Source organism: Phocoena sinus, chromosome 3 (genome assembly GCF_008692025.1).
Source record: "Phocoena sinus isolate mPhoSin1 chromosome 3, mPhoSin1.pri, whole genome shotgun sequence".
Taxonomy (NCBI): domain Eukaryota; kingdom Metazoa; phylum Chordata; class Mammalia; order Artiodactyla; family Phocoenidae; genus Phocoena; species Phocoena sinus.
Genome location: NC_045765.1, coordinates 52,143,772 through 52,158,588, shown reverse-complemented (window position 1 = coordinate 52,158,588; position 14,817 = coordinate 52,143,772). Strand labels below are relative to the sequence as shown.

The 14,817-nt window shown below is 36.8% G+C and overlaps 1 protein-coding gene across 8 annotated transcripts in view; it reads right to left on the bottom strand.

The window, feature by feature from the left end:
• Positions 1–3,072: 3,072 nt before the first annotated feature.
• NR3C1 (nuclear receptor subfamily 3 group C member 1) overlaps positions 3,073–14,817 on the bottom strand; it is a 124,133-nt gene continuing 112,388 nt past the window's right edge. For all 8 annotated transcript variants that reach the window (XM_032627451.1, XM_032627445.1, XM_032627444.1 and 5 more), the window contains exons 8-9: positions 7,799–7,956; positions 3,073–7,224 (exon numbers count right to left, since the gene is read on the bottom strand). In XM_032627451.1, the coding sequence (XP_032483342.1) occupies positions 7,072–7,224; positions 7,799–7,956 (311 nt within the window). In that variant the 3' untranslated portion in view covers positions 3,073–7,071. The remainder of the gene's footprint in view (positions 7,225–7,798; positions 7,957–14,817) is intronic.

The window sequence follows — 14,817 nt, the reverse complement described above, 5'->3', positions numbered from 1 at the left end:
CTTCTTTTGGTGGTGGCAGCAGCCTTAGTGTCTCATGCCTGTCTCTGGGGTCTGCACTGTTAGCCACGGCTTGCACCCGTCTCTGGAGCTCTTTTAAGCAGCGCTCTTAATCCCCTCTCCTTTTGGGAGGTGTGAGGTCTCTTCCACCGTTCAGTAGGTGTTCTGTAGGAGTTGTTCCACGTGTAGATGTATTTCTGGTGTATCTGTGGGGAGGAAGGTGATCTCCCTGTCTTACTCTTCTGCCATCTTCCCCCCTGCCAAGAGTTTTATTTTTATCCGTTCCTTGTAATGCTAGCAAACAAGCCTAATGGCTTTGGATGACCTAGATTCTTATTTCCAGCATAATCCCATGTATACTCAAAGACAGTACATTCCAAGACCATGCCACATTGATAGAAAAGCTATGGCTTATTTACATTGTGCACACATATTATTCTATTGACTATTTATGGTGAGGGTACAGAAGGTGAACAGTATAAACTTTTTATTCAAGTGGGCTGGATAGAGTTAGGAAAGTTTTCTGGGTTTCTGATATGGTCTATATCAGCAGTCCCCAACCTTTCTGGCACCAGGGACCGGTTTTGTGGAAGACCATTTTTCCACGGACCTGGGAGGGGGGTTAGGTTCAGGAGGTAGTGCGAGTGACGGGGAGCAATGAGGAGCAGCAGAAGCAGCTTCGCTTGTTCGCCCGCTGTCGCTCACCTTGCCTGCTGTCGCTCACCTCATGCTGTCCAGTTCCTAACGCGGTCTGGGGGTTGGGGATCCCTGGTCTGTATGAACTGTTGTGAGATTAGCATGTCTGTAACCAAATAAAGTAAAAAATGTTTCCCTAGCAAAATGCTTTTTTTCATTTTAACTGGGAAACAGAAGCTTGATTAAAAAAAAAAAAAGGAGACCCCTATAGTTACTAATGCTCTTAAGAGCCACTTACTGCCAGTTAATAGAGATTAGCTGAAGGTCTAAAAAAATATTCAACTAGTGTAAATGCCTCTGTATTTTCAACACCCAAAATCAGGCTCTTACTTGCCAAACTAAGAGTAAATTTTGCATCAATTTTCATTTATAAACAACTGTCTTCCTCACTTTGAGTGTAGCCTATGTGCCCTATATAGCTTGAAGAAATAAGTTTGTTGATTTTCCTTTGTTAGTGAGACAGGTTCCTTGTATATTTGACAAACCAAAGGGTATTGTCATCTCTGGGCAGCTGTTTCTACCATCAACACCCCCAAGGGATAGGACACATGTTTATTTTAAAATAAACTTATTTATTTATTTATGACTGCGTTGGGTCTTCGTTGCTGCACATGGGCTTTCTCTAGTTGCGGCGAGCGGGCGCTCCTTTGTTGCTGTGCACGGGCTTCTCACTGCGGTGGCTTCTCTTTGTTGCGGGGCACGGGCTCTAGGCGCACAGGCTTCAGTAGTTGTGGCTCGCGGGGTCTAGAGCGCAGGCTTAGTAGTTGTGGCGCACAGGCTTAGTTGCCCCACGACACGTGGGATCTTCCCAGACCAGGGCTCAAACCTGTGTCCCCTGCATCGGCAGGCGGATTCTTAACCACTGTGCCACCAGGGAAGCCCAGGACACATGTTTTTAAGAGAAGGAATTATCATTGTTAAATGTCTAAGTCAAAATTGATATGGTAGTAAAAATGATTAGATTAAATGAGATCATGTCAAAAGGCTGATATAGAATGGTCAATATAGGTTCATTTAATCTAGTTAGGAGCTTCGTATTAATAATTTCTCAGTAGTGCTTAAGAACATGGACCTTTGAGCCAGATGCCCAGTGTTTAAAAAAAAAAAAAGTCGTACTTAACCACTTCCAAGCTTTGTGACCTAGGGAAGTTAGTTGTTTAAGCCACAGTCTCCTCATATGAATACAATGTTAATAGTACTACTTTATAGTAGCACTTTATAGGGTTGCTAAGTTTAAATGAGATAATATATTGAAACATGATGCCTGGCACAAAGTAAGTGCTCAGTAAATGTGAAACACTAGCTTAGTTTAACAACAGAAAAGCAACACCAGTTCCCTGGGAGCTTGTAGACTAGAGGCATGTTCTCTGACATGTGATAAATATGGCCTCATTACAAAGATTTTTCATTCAAACTTCAATAAAATGGGAGTTAGCAGGTATGAATCAGTTTAAACTCTGAGCTTTTCCCCTTTTTTATAAAACAGAGTTAATGTCTTCCTCAGAATTTGTTTTTATTTCATTCATTTATTGGGTAGGCGAGGATTAACTAGTATAGTGTATGTGAAAGTGTTCTACAAATGTAAGGCTAATACTTGAAGTGAATGGTAAAGCAATAATGTGTATGCATACTGGTGCCATATCATCTGGCACTTCTGCATTGTACCTTAAGACACTGGGAAAGGAGGTTTGTTTACACTTTTGCAAGTGACTGAGGGTAGCAATAGTATTTCTCTTGTTCATATTCTAGCTTCAGTATTTATCATATAGTGGGTACATAGCAAATACTTGGTGCACATATGACGGGGTAAGGCAAACTTGGTTTTAAAATCATAATACCCTTTCCTTAGGGATGGAGGTCACTTGTGGAGAGAAGAGTATTGATAGGAAAGTTTGTTAGATCATCCAGTTCATGGATATGACCTGAACACAATATGCTTTTGGAAATACTAGATTGCTATATTTACTAAATGTTTATGTCCTTTTCTGAAGAAAGCCGATTTGAAATTAAGATAAGAATTTTGACTAGATAAATACATTTATTTACATAAAATATCATTTTCATGATAAAGAAAGACTGTTATAGTTGAAGGCTTAGGAGTGAGTGAGTTCTTCCTTCCCTTAACAGCCTTTGCAGTAGTTGGTACATGACCATTTGAGGCATAGATGGGACGGTCTTCGGGTCTTTGAAGCCAGGGTTAAGCTCATTTTGAATTTCTGCCATATTAGCGTGTAACCATTGCCACATTGACATTTAAATGTCCACTTTAGCATCTTAAGCTTCCTGAAGTGGTAACTCCACCTTCAGTAGAAGAGGGAGGAAAAAAGCAGGAAAATTGGAACTGCATGAGTTCTACAAAAGCATGTTGGAGTCATATAATGAAAAAGCAGATTTTTTTTTATTATGTTTCTCCATATTTGGCATTGCTGTAAATGGCTAACTAACATTTACTGCCAACTTCAGTACAAATGTGTGGTTTGGTAATACCAGAACAGCAAATTTAAATGAAAAATAAAAGTTAAACATTTCCACACAAGATTTTACAATCTGACATTTCACTGCGTAGGTAAAAAGACACTTTTTTTTTAAACTACAGATTATTATTCAGCATGAATAAAAAACTACAACTTTTATTTTTAAACAGGAGTCACTGGTTTTAATTTTTACACATTTTAAAATTACTGTGATAAAAAATAATGAAAAAGCTTCTTAATAATGCCATACACAGTATAATATAGATTTGTCCCCATTATATAGCATTTGTTTAATATACAAAATAGAATATTGACACACTTGAATCTATGTGTAGTTAAGCAAGTTATTCGAGGAGGGTATTTTCATACAGCCTTTCATCAGAAAATAAAATCCTTCTTTCAGGCATTTTCTAGAGAGAAGGTAATCCTTTCCCAAAAACCTGGTAACTAATCCTTGGTGGACCAGGCTGACTGAAAACGATGAACTTCCATTCCAAGTGGTTAACATGTCCTCCTTACACTCTTATTTTCTCTTCCAATTCTCAAACCAGGTACAGAAAAACACTTTCTTCTACAGCTACAGTCTTTTGGGTGATCCACCAAGATCAAAATCTCACTGAGGGCTGCCACAGTTCTTGACTTCTATCAGATCCAAGTATAATAATATTGTTTATCTCATGGTGATGTACTTTTAGGATATTTAACAGAGAACTAAAATGGTAAGACTTACGATAATAGGTTGTGTAGACAGATAAGTGAGGTTGGAATTGCTCATTCTCCCATCCCCCAGTTCTGAAGTGAGGCTGGCTTTCCTTTATATGCATATCCAGAGCTCATCCTATGCTAAATATTAAGCTCTTCATAAACACTAATCATGCTAGTTTTCCTTTTGGGGTGTCTTTTTTTTTTTTTTTTCCAGGAGAAGGAAGGTGCTCTTTTAGGGTTCCCTCATAGTTTTAGACAGTTGGGTATACATATCCCAAAGCACTTGTATAGTATCCCATAGCAAGGCCTAAAAATACAGAGAGGGTCACTTTTTTCCACCAGTAATTAAAAATACTTTTCAAGATTTGTTGTGAGTCACCTAGGCACGTCACCTCTCGCTGAAATTACTACAAACGTCAACAGCTTGGGATGGCAAGATACCACATACATAGAAGATGAAGCTGCTTTCAAATAGCACCATAGCTTTCTTCACTTAAATCCATAATTATACTCACACATAATTCAGGTAAATTTCTTCTTTCCCACATATCCTAAATTGTCACAGCTTCTTTTTCCATTTAATGTACAGCCTCCTATAGTTTTATGAGTGTCAGTCCATTTCCTTTTAACCACAAAGTGCACATATCTTTTATTCACTGAGCTCTATTTTGGGGGAGCCAAGGTCGTTGGGGCTAAAGTCCAGATTCCCGTGTGATGTGCTTTCTGCAGCGTTCTATAAATGAATAATAATTTATCTTTCAGAAGCTCTTTCTGAAACGTAACACTGTCGCTGATGATAATATTCAAGCGGTATTTCTTAGGCACCAAAAATTTCACATCCAGCTGGGTTACAAACCATTTAAAAATACTTTGAGATCAATTTAAACAATTACAAAAGAATAGCCCCTTTTAGAGAGCATTCAAAAAGCAAATGATTACATTTTTTATTAAATAATTTCTCTAAAATACCGAAAAATAAGAACATTCAAAAAGCATTCAAAGAAAACATAAACATGTCCTCATTTGGAAATGAACTCTTGTAAGGAAAGAAAGGAATTAGTGTATTATTGGCAACCTATGAGATTCTGCACTATTTACATATTGCTGGTACCTCTATGCGTATTATTGCCAAACTTCTAAAGCCTCTGTTTTTATTAAACTGTTGGAGAGGCTGTACATGATGGTGCCTGTAGGTGTGTAAGCACCGCCTTTCTGTCCCCTGATTACACACTTTAGCGCAAGGGGAGGTTCAGTAAACTAAACCTGCGCGGACAGACTCACTGTTGGAATGAGAAGGGTGGCCATTCTGGGAGGCAGAGGGTTACTTCCTCTCTGACCTCAATGGGACGGAGCCTCGCGAACCTTCACAGCACACAGGGCCAGTCTCCATTTCCCTCTTCCTCTAGAGCAGACCTGTTTGGTTTCTGAGCCCACTGCTGCCTGTATGAATGCTCGCACACATTATAAATCATAGAGGTTTATCCGTCAACATTTCTTTGACCCCTACAAAAAATATATAACATGTCATGATAAAACAATCTCATCTAAAAAGCATTCTTATTTTACACTATACAAGCTATTTTACAATCATTTTAATAAATTGCATGTAAAGCTGCAGTAGCCCTTCCCTTCCCAGATTAGTGAATACCAATATGATATATATCTGAAACTATAACTAAATATAAAAATATATTAGAAGTTTCATATTTTTAATATTAGATTTTCAGTTTTCTATTACACAAATAATTTGGCCACCTTGAATAGAAATCAGATTTCTTGTGGCTTAGTAAATACAAGTTTTGAGTTTACAGAAAGTTGGTAAGGTGCACACAGAAAGGGCTACTACAGCTTCTATCTTGTTTAAAATGATAATTCTCAACAGTGAGGAGGAGAAATTCACATGACTTTTGTTGAACTCCATGGCACACATAAGGATGTAAGGGATGTATAGTCTTACGAACACGGAAGTCTGACATATAGTCCTAAATCAGAAAAATCAGTAGCTGAGCTTTCCCGTACCCCCAGGAAAGAAAGACCAATTGGTGACAAAATGGGGATGTGAAAATGGGTGTCTAGCCACTTTTGCCATATTACAGATTTTGGGGGGGGGGGCGCGTAAAGTTTAGTGGGAGGAATTACTTGGACAGATTAAAATCTTCTCAGCTGTGTTTCAGCCGGTTATCTGGAATCATAACTTTTAAGAAGTTATACGAACTACAACAAAAGGTCCTGAAAGACAGTTTACCAACTTTCTTGCCATCTAACCGTTGCAGAGATAGGGCGTTAGGTACAAACAGGGCCTCTTGGTAGTTTTATTTTTAAATTTTTTTAAATTAGTCTTTTGTAATCCATGGTTTACCCAGCAGGTCACTGGACTAGGTGCTCTACACCAGTTAGGACGGTTAATTTGCACAATCTATGTAATTCTCCACTGAAGCAGATATGTACAAAATATGAGCTTTTTTGACAAGAAAACTGGAGATTTGAGTCAATTTTTGTGGTCTTCTGATAGCTAAGTGCCATCAGGTTAGAAGCACCAACCCATTTTCACACAGAAGATTAATGTTTAGAGTTTATTTAGGAAAGCTATGAACTAGCTGCCCATCTTAAACAGCTGTACAATAACTTGAATACAAAAATTATGTAAGAAAAAATGAGCAAGCATAGTTCACTGAATATAAAGGAAATTGTTAAAACCAGACAGTAATAGCTATAAAAGGCACAACTTCCTTTTTCTGATATACACTTGTAAACTTTTTTCAGGTTTCCATGCATAAATCAAAAAGTGCTATCCTAACTATACAGGGGAAAGTACACCAACAAAAAGTCTAGAAAATTTTGTCCAGCCAACTGTGAAAAGTATGAGCAGAAAGTTCATCACGCAGACTTCAGGCACTGGTGGTTTAGGTGCCATCCTTCTCTGAAAGTGGAGCTTACCCCCATGTTATTGTTTCTAATTTCTGGGATCCACCAACTATCACTTTCTACTTTTCCCATCACTGAAAAGTGATGGCTCAACTGCTTCTGTTGCCAAGTCTTGGCCCTCTATAAACCACATGTAGTGCGTATTTAAAACAAAACAAAAACCAAAACCAGACAAAAACAAAAAAGAAAAAACTGCTACAGGACAGATTGACAGTGTGTACAATAAAAGCTATAAATTCAACTTTCTTTAAGGCAACCTTTCTTATTAAGGCAGTCACTTTTGATGAAACAGAAGTTTTTTGATATTTCCACTTGAATATTTTGGTATCTGATTGGTGATGATTTCAGCTAACATCTCTGGGAATTCAATACTCATGGTCTTATCCAAAAATGTTTGGAAGCAATAGTTAAGGAGATTTTCAACCACCTGCAAGAGAATATATAGTAATGAACAGTCTTAAAAAATTAGCAGTAGGGATATCTCATGCTTGTTGTTGGCCTCTATTTTTTTTTTTTTTTTTTTATAATTTCTGACTTAGAATATACCAATTTCTGCTGGAATTCCCCAGGTGAAAAAGAAGTTTACCTAAATGAGCACTCAGGTACCAAAAATCTTTGAATTTCTTTAATTGTATATAGAATTATATGGAATTAAGTATTTCGTGAAGAATTGCAGTACCATAGTATATGAAGGACACATTCGAACTTACTGGATAAATTCATACAAAAATAAGGAATTCTACCTTTAAAAAAAATAGTGCTGTTGAATTCTGTACTAGCATCATGATGATAGATGCACATAATTAGATGAAACAGTATTTCGTAATTGGCCTTAGGAGAAATGTGTGTCAAACTGAACTTTATAGGTTGAAATCAAACCATCACGAAAATCGATAAATGGGAGAAAGAAAACCCCAACAACTAGTGGTATACAATTATATACACTAATCAGGACATACTTTATATCTCTTTTGATATGTGGATTTTTGTTTGACACTTACGTCATGCATGGAGTCCAAGAGTTTTGTCAGTTGGTAAAACCGCTGCCAGTTCTGACTGGAGTTTCCTTCCCTCTTGACAATGGCTTTTCCTAGCTCTTTGATGTAGGTCATTCTAATTTCATCAAATAGCTCTTGACTCTTCAAACCTTCCTTAGGAACTAAAAGGTTAAGATGTAAGCAATTAAAGCATTTTCTTGTGATAACTTTTCATTTATGCAAGTAGGGCATTTATTAGTAGTAGCACATTTCATGGTTTACATAGTCTATCTGTTAATGCACTCCATTGAAACATAAGCATTTTCGAAGGATTATGAAAATACAGCCCTGAGAGAATATGGGATAATAGAAAATTGGAAGACTTAACTTTGGGTTTATCAGTTTGTTTCTCATCTATGAATGGAGCTGGTACACACCTTCCCCCCTAGTTCACAAAGCTAACTTGAAGACCAAATGAATAATACAATGACTGTCATTCTGCCCTTGAGTTTAATTCTAGTACAGACATAGACAGTTTCAACGAAACAGTGTTTATTCTTCCAATTACATCTTGGAATATCTGTGATATCACCAGTCAATTAGGACCTTAAAATCAGCATGCAATACATTTTATTAATGTGTTAACATACTGAGTTGGTACAATTCCAATCTAAAAAGAAACTTGATTTTTTATGTGGCTTATACATACGCCTTACTGGGGAGCAAATATATCTGCCTTTCCTTATGTACAGAAACATAGAAGATACCTCATGGATCATAAAGTTGGTATAAAATCAGTTTTTTACACTACTCTTCAAAAAATGATACCAGTAAGAGGGACTGTGAACAGACTGTTAACCATGGTTTCACTTAGTCTTGCAGAGATTATAACTTTTGTGCATGCTAACATTTCTTAAGGTGTGCTCCTAGGAACTCTGGTTCTGTGTTAATGATGATTAGGAAAAAAAGGATTTGATGGTCAGAATTTAACAAAACTGAGTGTGTAATACAAAGTTAGGCAGATTTCTGGATTTCAGGACTTCTCAGAGCTATAATGATGCACTGTCCAGGGAGGGGAACACATTGTTTCCCAAACTTAAACTTCATTGCTGCTGACATCTTAGAAAATGCTGGAATAGAGGAAAAACAGTGGGTTCAGGAGAAGGAAGTCTTTTTCATTCTTACTTGCCCTGTGGACTTGAGTATAACCTCCCTGAACCCGTTTCCTACTCTTTCTCAGTGAATTAAAAAAAATTTTTTTATTTAAAAAAATTTAGATATAATTAGTATATAACATTACATTAACTTCAGGTGTGTAACACAATGATTCAATATTTGTATATATTGCGAAATGATCACCACAGTAAGTCTAGTTAACATCCATCACCATAAATTGTTACAAAACTTTTCTTGTGATCAACTTTTTAAGATTTTACCCTTAGCAATTTTCAAATATACAGTATCATATTATTAACTGTAGGCACCCTGCTGTACATCTCCATGAATTATTTATTTTACAGCTAGAAGTTTGTACTCTCTAAACCCTTCACCCATTTCTCCCATCCGTCAACACCCACCCCCCCAACACACACACAACTCTGGTATCCACCAGTTTGTACTCTGTGTCCATGAGCTTTTGTTTTTAGATTCCACATACAACTAAGATTATATGGTATTTGTCTTCTCTGACTTATTTCACTTAGCATAATGCCCATCCACGTTGTTGCAAATGATGAGATTTCATTCTTTCTTATGGCTGAGTAATATTCCAGCGAAAATATATACCACATTTTCTTTATGCAGTCATCCATCAGCGGACACTTAGGCTGTTTTCATATCTTGGCTATCATAAATTATTCTGCAGTGAGCGTGGGGGTGCACTTCTCTTTTCCATATCTTGTTTCCTATGGTTAAATACCCCAAAGTGGAACTGCTGGATCATACAGTAGTTTTATTTTTAATTTGCTGAAAAACCTCCACACTGTTTTGTATAGTGGCTGCACCAATTTACATTACCTGAAGAGTGCACAAAAGTCCCCTTTTTCTCCACACCCTCGCCAACACTTGTTATCTTTGGGCTTTTTGATAATAGTCATTCTAATAGATGTAAGGTGTGGTTTTGATTTGCATGCATTTCCCTGATGACTAATGATGTTAAGCACCTTCTTATGTACTTGTTGACTGTTTGTATGTCTTTGTGAGATGTCTGTTCAGGTCCTTCGCCCATTTTAAAAACCAGGGTATTTGTTTTTTTGCCATTGAGTTGTATGAGTTCTTTGTATGTTGTGGATATTAACCCTAATCAGATATATGATTTGCAAATATTTCCTCTCATTTGGTAGGTTGCCTCTTCATTCTGTTGATGGTTCCCTTTGCTGTGTAGAAGCTCTTTAGTTTGATATAGTCTCATTTGTTTATTTTGCTTTTGTTGCCTTGGCTTATGGTGTCCAATCCGAAAAATCAACCCCAAGACGGACAATCAAGGAGCTTACGGCCCATGTTTTCTTCTAGGACTTTTATCATTTCGGGACTTATGTTCAAGTCTGATGTATTTTGAGTTATTTTTTGTGTATGGTGTAAGATAGTGGTCCAGTTTCGTTCTTTTGCATGTAGCTGTCCAGTTTTCCCAACATCTTTACTGAAGAGACTGTCGTTTCCCCATTGTATACCGTTGGCTCCTTTGTCAGTATCCGCACGGCTGTATTTCTTGGCTCTCAATTTGAATGGTTTTATGACAGTACCATATTGTTTAGTGACTACAGCTTTATAATATAGTTTGAAACCAGGGCGTGTGTTCAGCTTTCTTCTTCTTTCTCAAGATTGCTTTGGCTATTCTGGGTCTTTTATGCTTCCATACAAATTTTAGGATTGTCTGTTCTGTTTCTGTGACAAATGCCATAGGAATTTTGATAGGGATTGCACTGAATCTGTTGATTGCTTTGAACCGTATGGACATTTTAACAATGTTAATTCTTCCAATACATAAGCACAGAATGTCCATTTAATTTTTATTTCTTTCAGTTTCTTTCACTGAAACGTCTTAGTTGTCAGCGTACAAGTCTTTTACCTCTGGTTAAATTTATTCCTATGTTTTTTATTCTTTTTGATGCAACTGTAAATGGAATTATTTTCTTAATTTTTTGTAAAATGAGTTTGTATCCTGCAACCTCACTGAATTTATTAGTTCAAACAGTTTTTTTGGATGGCATCTTTAGGGTTTTCTATATATAAAATTAGATAATCTGCAAATAGTGAGGGTTTTACAACTCTTAAAAAAATTTTTTTCAAATAGCTTTATTGATTACAATTAAACAGGCAGTAATAATTAGACCACCCAGGATGTGCAGACCCCAGTTAGAGTTTTACTTCTTCCTTTTTGATTTGGATGCCTTTTATTTCTTTTTCTTGCCTAACTGCTCTGGCTAGAACTTCCAGTACTAGGTTGACTAGAAGTGGCTAGCGTGGGCATCCTTGTCTCTCATTCCTTATTTCAGAGGAAAAGCTTTCAGCTTTTCACCACTGAGTATGACATTAGCTGTGGGCTTGTCATATATGGCCTTTATTATGTTCGGGTACCCTATCTCTATACTGGGTTTGTTGAGAGTTTTTATCATAAATGGATGTTGAATTTTTCTTTTTAACATCTCTATTGGAGTATAATTGCTTTATAATGGTGTGTTAGTTCCTGCTGTGTAACAAAGTGAATCAGCTATACATCTATCCCCATATCTCTTCCCTCTTGGATCTCCCTCCCATGGATGTTGAATTTTGTCAAATGTTTTTCCTACATTTATTGAGATGATCATATGCTTTTATCCTTCATTTTTTAATGTGGTATATCACTCATAGGATTTTGGTTAGGATTAGACCAAAGAATTCATATGAAAACGTCCTGATTCCATAAAGCAAAGTCGACACTTAAGAGATGTCAGTGTTAGTGTGAAAATGAAGGCCACTTAATCAGGAGTGATACTCTTATCACTGCCATGTTTAAAGTGGGTTAATTTTTACACATTATTATATTACAAATAATCTAGTTATTGCTAATTTTTAAAATAATGACTGCTTATTTATCAATTTTTTTCCCTGCTGGTTGTCCTCATTCTAAAAATAATTAGGGGAGAAATCCTATTCAGTATTTATATTTAAAAGAATTTCATCCATTCCAAATTACCCCCAGTAGTCCTTGGGATTTTTGCTTTATGTAGTTCAGGGCCATATATTCAGAATTATTTTCCTGGTGAGTAGAATGCTTTATCTAATGAGTATCTTTAAATATAGAACTGTTTTGGGGGGCCTTAGAGTCTATTTTGATAATAATGTAGCTGCTTCAGCTTTCTTTTGGGTAAAGCAGTGGTCAGCAATGACCCACTTACCTGCAGCCTGTTTTTGTAAATACAGTTTTACTGAAACATAGCCATGCCTGTTCTCCGTAAGTATTGTTGACGACTGTGGTCACGTCACAAGGGGCAGAGTTTGAGTACTACTGACAGACACTGTATGCAAAGCTGAAAACATTTACCATCTGCCCTTTTACAGAAAGTTTGCCACCACTGGGTTACACTATGCATAGTATATAAGCCACTCAACATCTTTATTTCGGTGTATCTCTTATAAATAGCACAAAGTTGGACTGTTTTCTTAATCCAGTCTTGCACTTTCTATATCTTTTCATCTTGGAGCCTTGGAGCATTTAGTCCATCTATATTTAATGAAATTGCTGATATATTTGAATTTATTTGTACCATCTGTTTGTTACTTCCTCTTATCATACCTTTGCTTATGCTTCCCCACCCACCACCTCTCATTTCTTTTATCCTTTTGGATTGGTTTTTCTTACCATGTTCTCCCCCCAACCCCTCATGGTTTGGTATGTACTTTGTATACTCTGTACACTCTTTCTATTTCTTGTTGTCATCCTTGAAATTTAAACTCATTTTTAACTTATCAAACTTGCCTTTTTAAAAAAATAAATATTTTATTTATTTATCTTTGGCTGCAGTGGCTCTTTGTTGCTGCGCGCAGGCTTTCTCTAGTTGGGGCGAGTGGGGGCTACTCTGTTGCGGTGCATGGGCTTCTCCTGTTGCGGAGCAGGGGCTCTAGGTGCGTGGGCCTCGGTAGTTGTGGCACGTGGGCTTATTAGTTGTGGCTCGCAGCCTACTGAGCGCAGGCTCAGTAGTTGTGGTGCACAGGCTTAGCTGCTCCACGGCGTGTGGGATCTTCCCGGACCAGGGCTCGAACCCGTGTCCCCTGCATCGGCAGGCGGATTCTTAACCACTGTGCCACCAGGGAAGTCCACCTTCTTGCCTTCTTGCGTGTATGTAATTATTGTGTACTTTAGTTCTATTTTTTAACTCCCCAAAGACACTATTACTGTTATACAGTGTCAGTTTAAATGTATCTAAATATTTACCACTTTCTCTGTTCTTTTTTCCCTCTTTAAAGATGGGATTACTTTCCTTAGCCTAAGTATATCCTTTAATATTACTTTACTGAGGATCTGTGGTGGCACATTTTCTTTTGACCTTCATTTTAAAAAAAAAAAGGACTATTGGTATACTGAGGCCTTTCAAATTTAAAGTGGTTGAGATATCTGGATTAATATCTACATGTTTGTGACTGTTTTCTACTCAGTTCTTATTTCCTTTTTTCTGCCTTTTCTAGTTTTTATTGTGTTTCATATGATTCTATTTTTCTCTCCTCTCAGTATATCAATTATTACTTCTTTTTAAAACTGTGTTTAGTGGCTGCCCTAGAGTTTGCAATGTACATTTACAACGAATCTACATCTCCTTTCAAACAGCACTGTATGATTTTATAGGAAGTGCAGGGATCCTTAGAACAGTATTCCCAATTCTTCACCCCCCATCCTTTTAACATTGCGAACATTCATTTCACTTATCCATATGTTATAATCATCCCATACACTGTTGCTATTCTTACTTTAAACAGGTATTAGATCAATTAAGAAGAAAAATGAAATTTTATGTTTCTGAACTAAATTAATCTCCTTTCCTCAGCAGAACTTATTTTAACATTTTATGCAAGGCAGGTCTTCTGGCGACTAATTCTCCCAGATTCTTGTCTGAGAAGGTCTTCCTTTTGCCTTCACTTATGAAGGGTACTTTCACTGGACACCAAATCTTACATGGGTGATCTTTTTCTTTCTTTCAACACTAAATAGCTCACTGCCTTCTTGCTTGCATGGTTTCTAATGAGAATTCTAATGTAATTTTTATCTTTGTTCCTTTATTAGGAACAAGTAAGCTGTTTTTTCCTCTGGCCTCTTTCAAGATTTCCTTATTGTCTTTGGTTTTCTGTCATTTGAGTAAAATATGCCTAGGTGTAGATTTTTTGCTATTTATTTATCTTTCTGGGTATTTTCCGAGCTTCCTGGATCTGTGCTTTGGGGTCTGTCATTAATTTTGGAAATTTATCAGCCTTTGCTGCTTCAAATATTTCTTCTGTTCCTTCCTTTCTTTTACTTCTGATATTCCCATTACTTGTATGTTACACCTTTTGTAATTGTCCTCACAGTTCTTGAATGTTTTGTTGCATTTTTTTCATTCCTTTTTCTCTTTGCATTTGAGTCTGGGAAGTTTCTACTGAGGTATCTTCAAGCTCAGTGATTCTTTTCCTTGGCTGTGTCAAATCTACTGATGAGCCCAGCACGCTTCATTTTCATTACAGTATTTTTAATCTCTAGCATTTTGTTTTGATTCTTTCTTAGAGTTTCTACCTCTCTGCTTACAAAACTCATATATTCTTATATGTTTACTTTTTCCATTAGAGCCCTTAATATATTAATTGTTATTTTAAATTCCCGATCTGATAATTGTAACATGTGTGTCATGTCTGAGTCTGGTTTTGATGCTTTTCTCTCCAGACTGTAGTTTTAAATTGAAAGTTCTATGACATATCAGAACTGAGGTAATTAATTAGGCTTTTAATCTGGCTAGGAGCAGGTTGTGTTTAAGGCTTCCTGAAGCTATAGGTGTTAAGAGGTTTCAGTTTCCTCTAATTTCCTTGTTCTTATTTTTTTC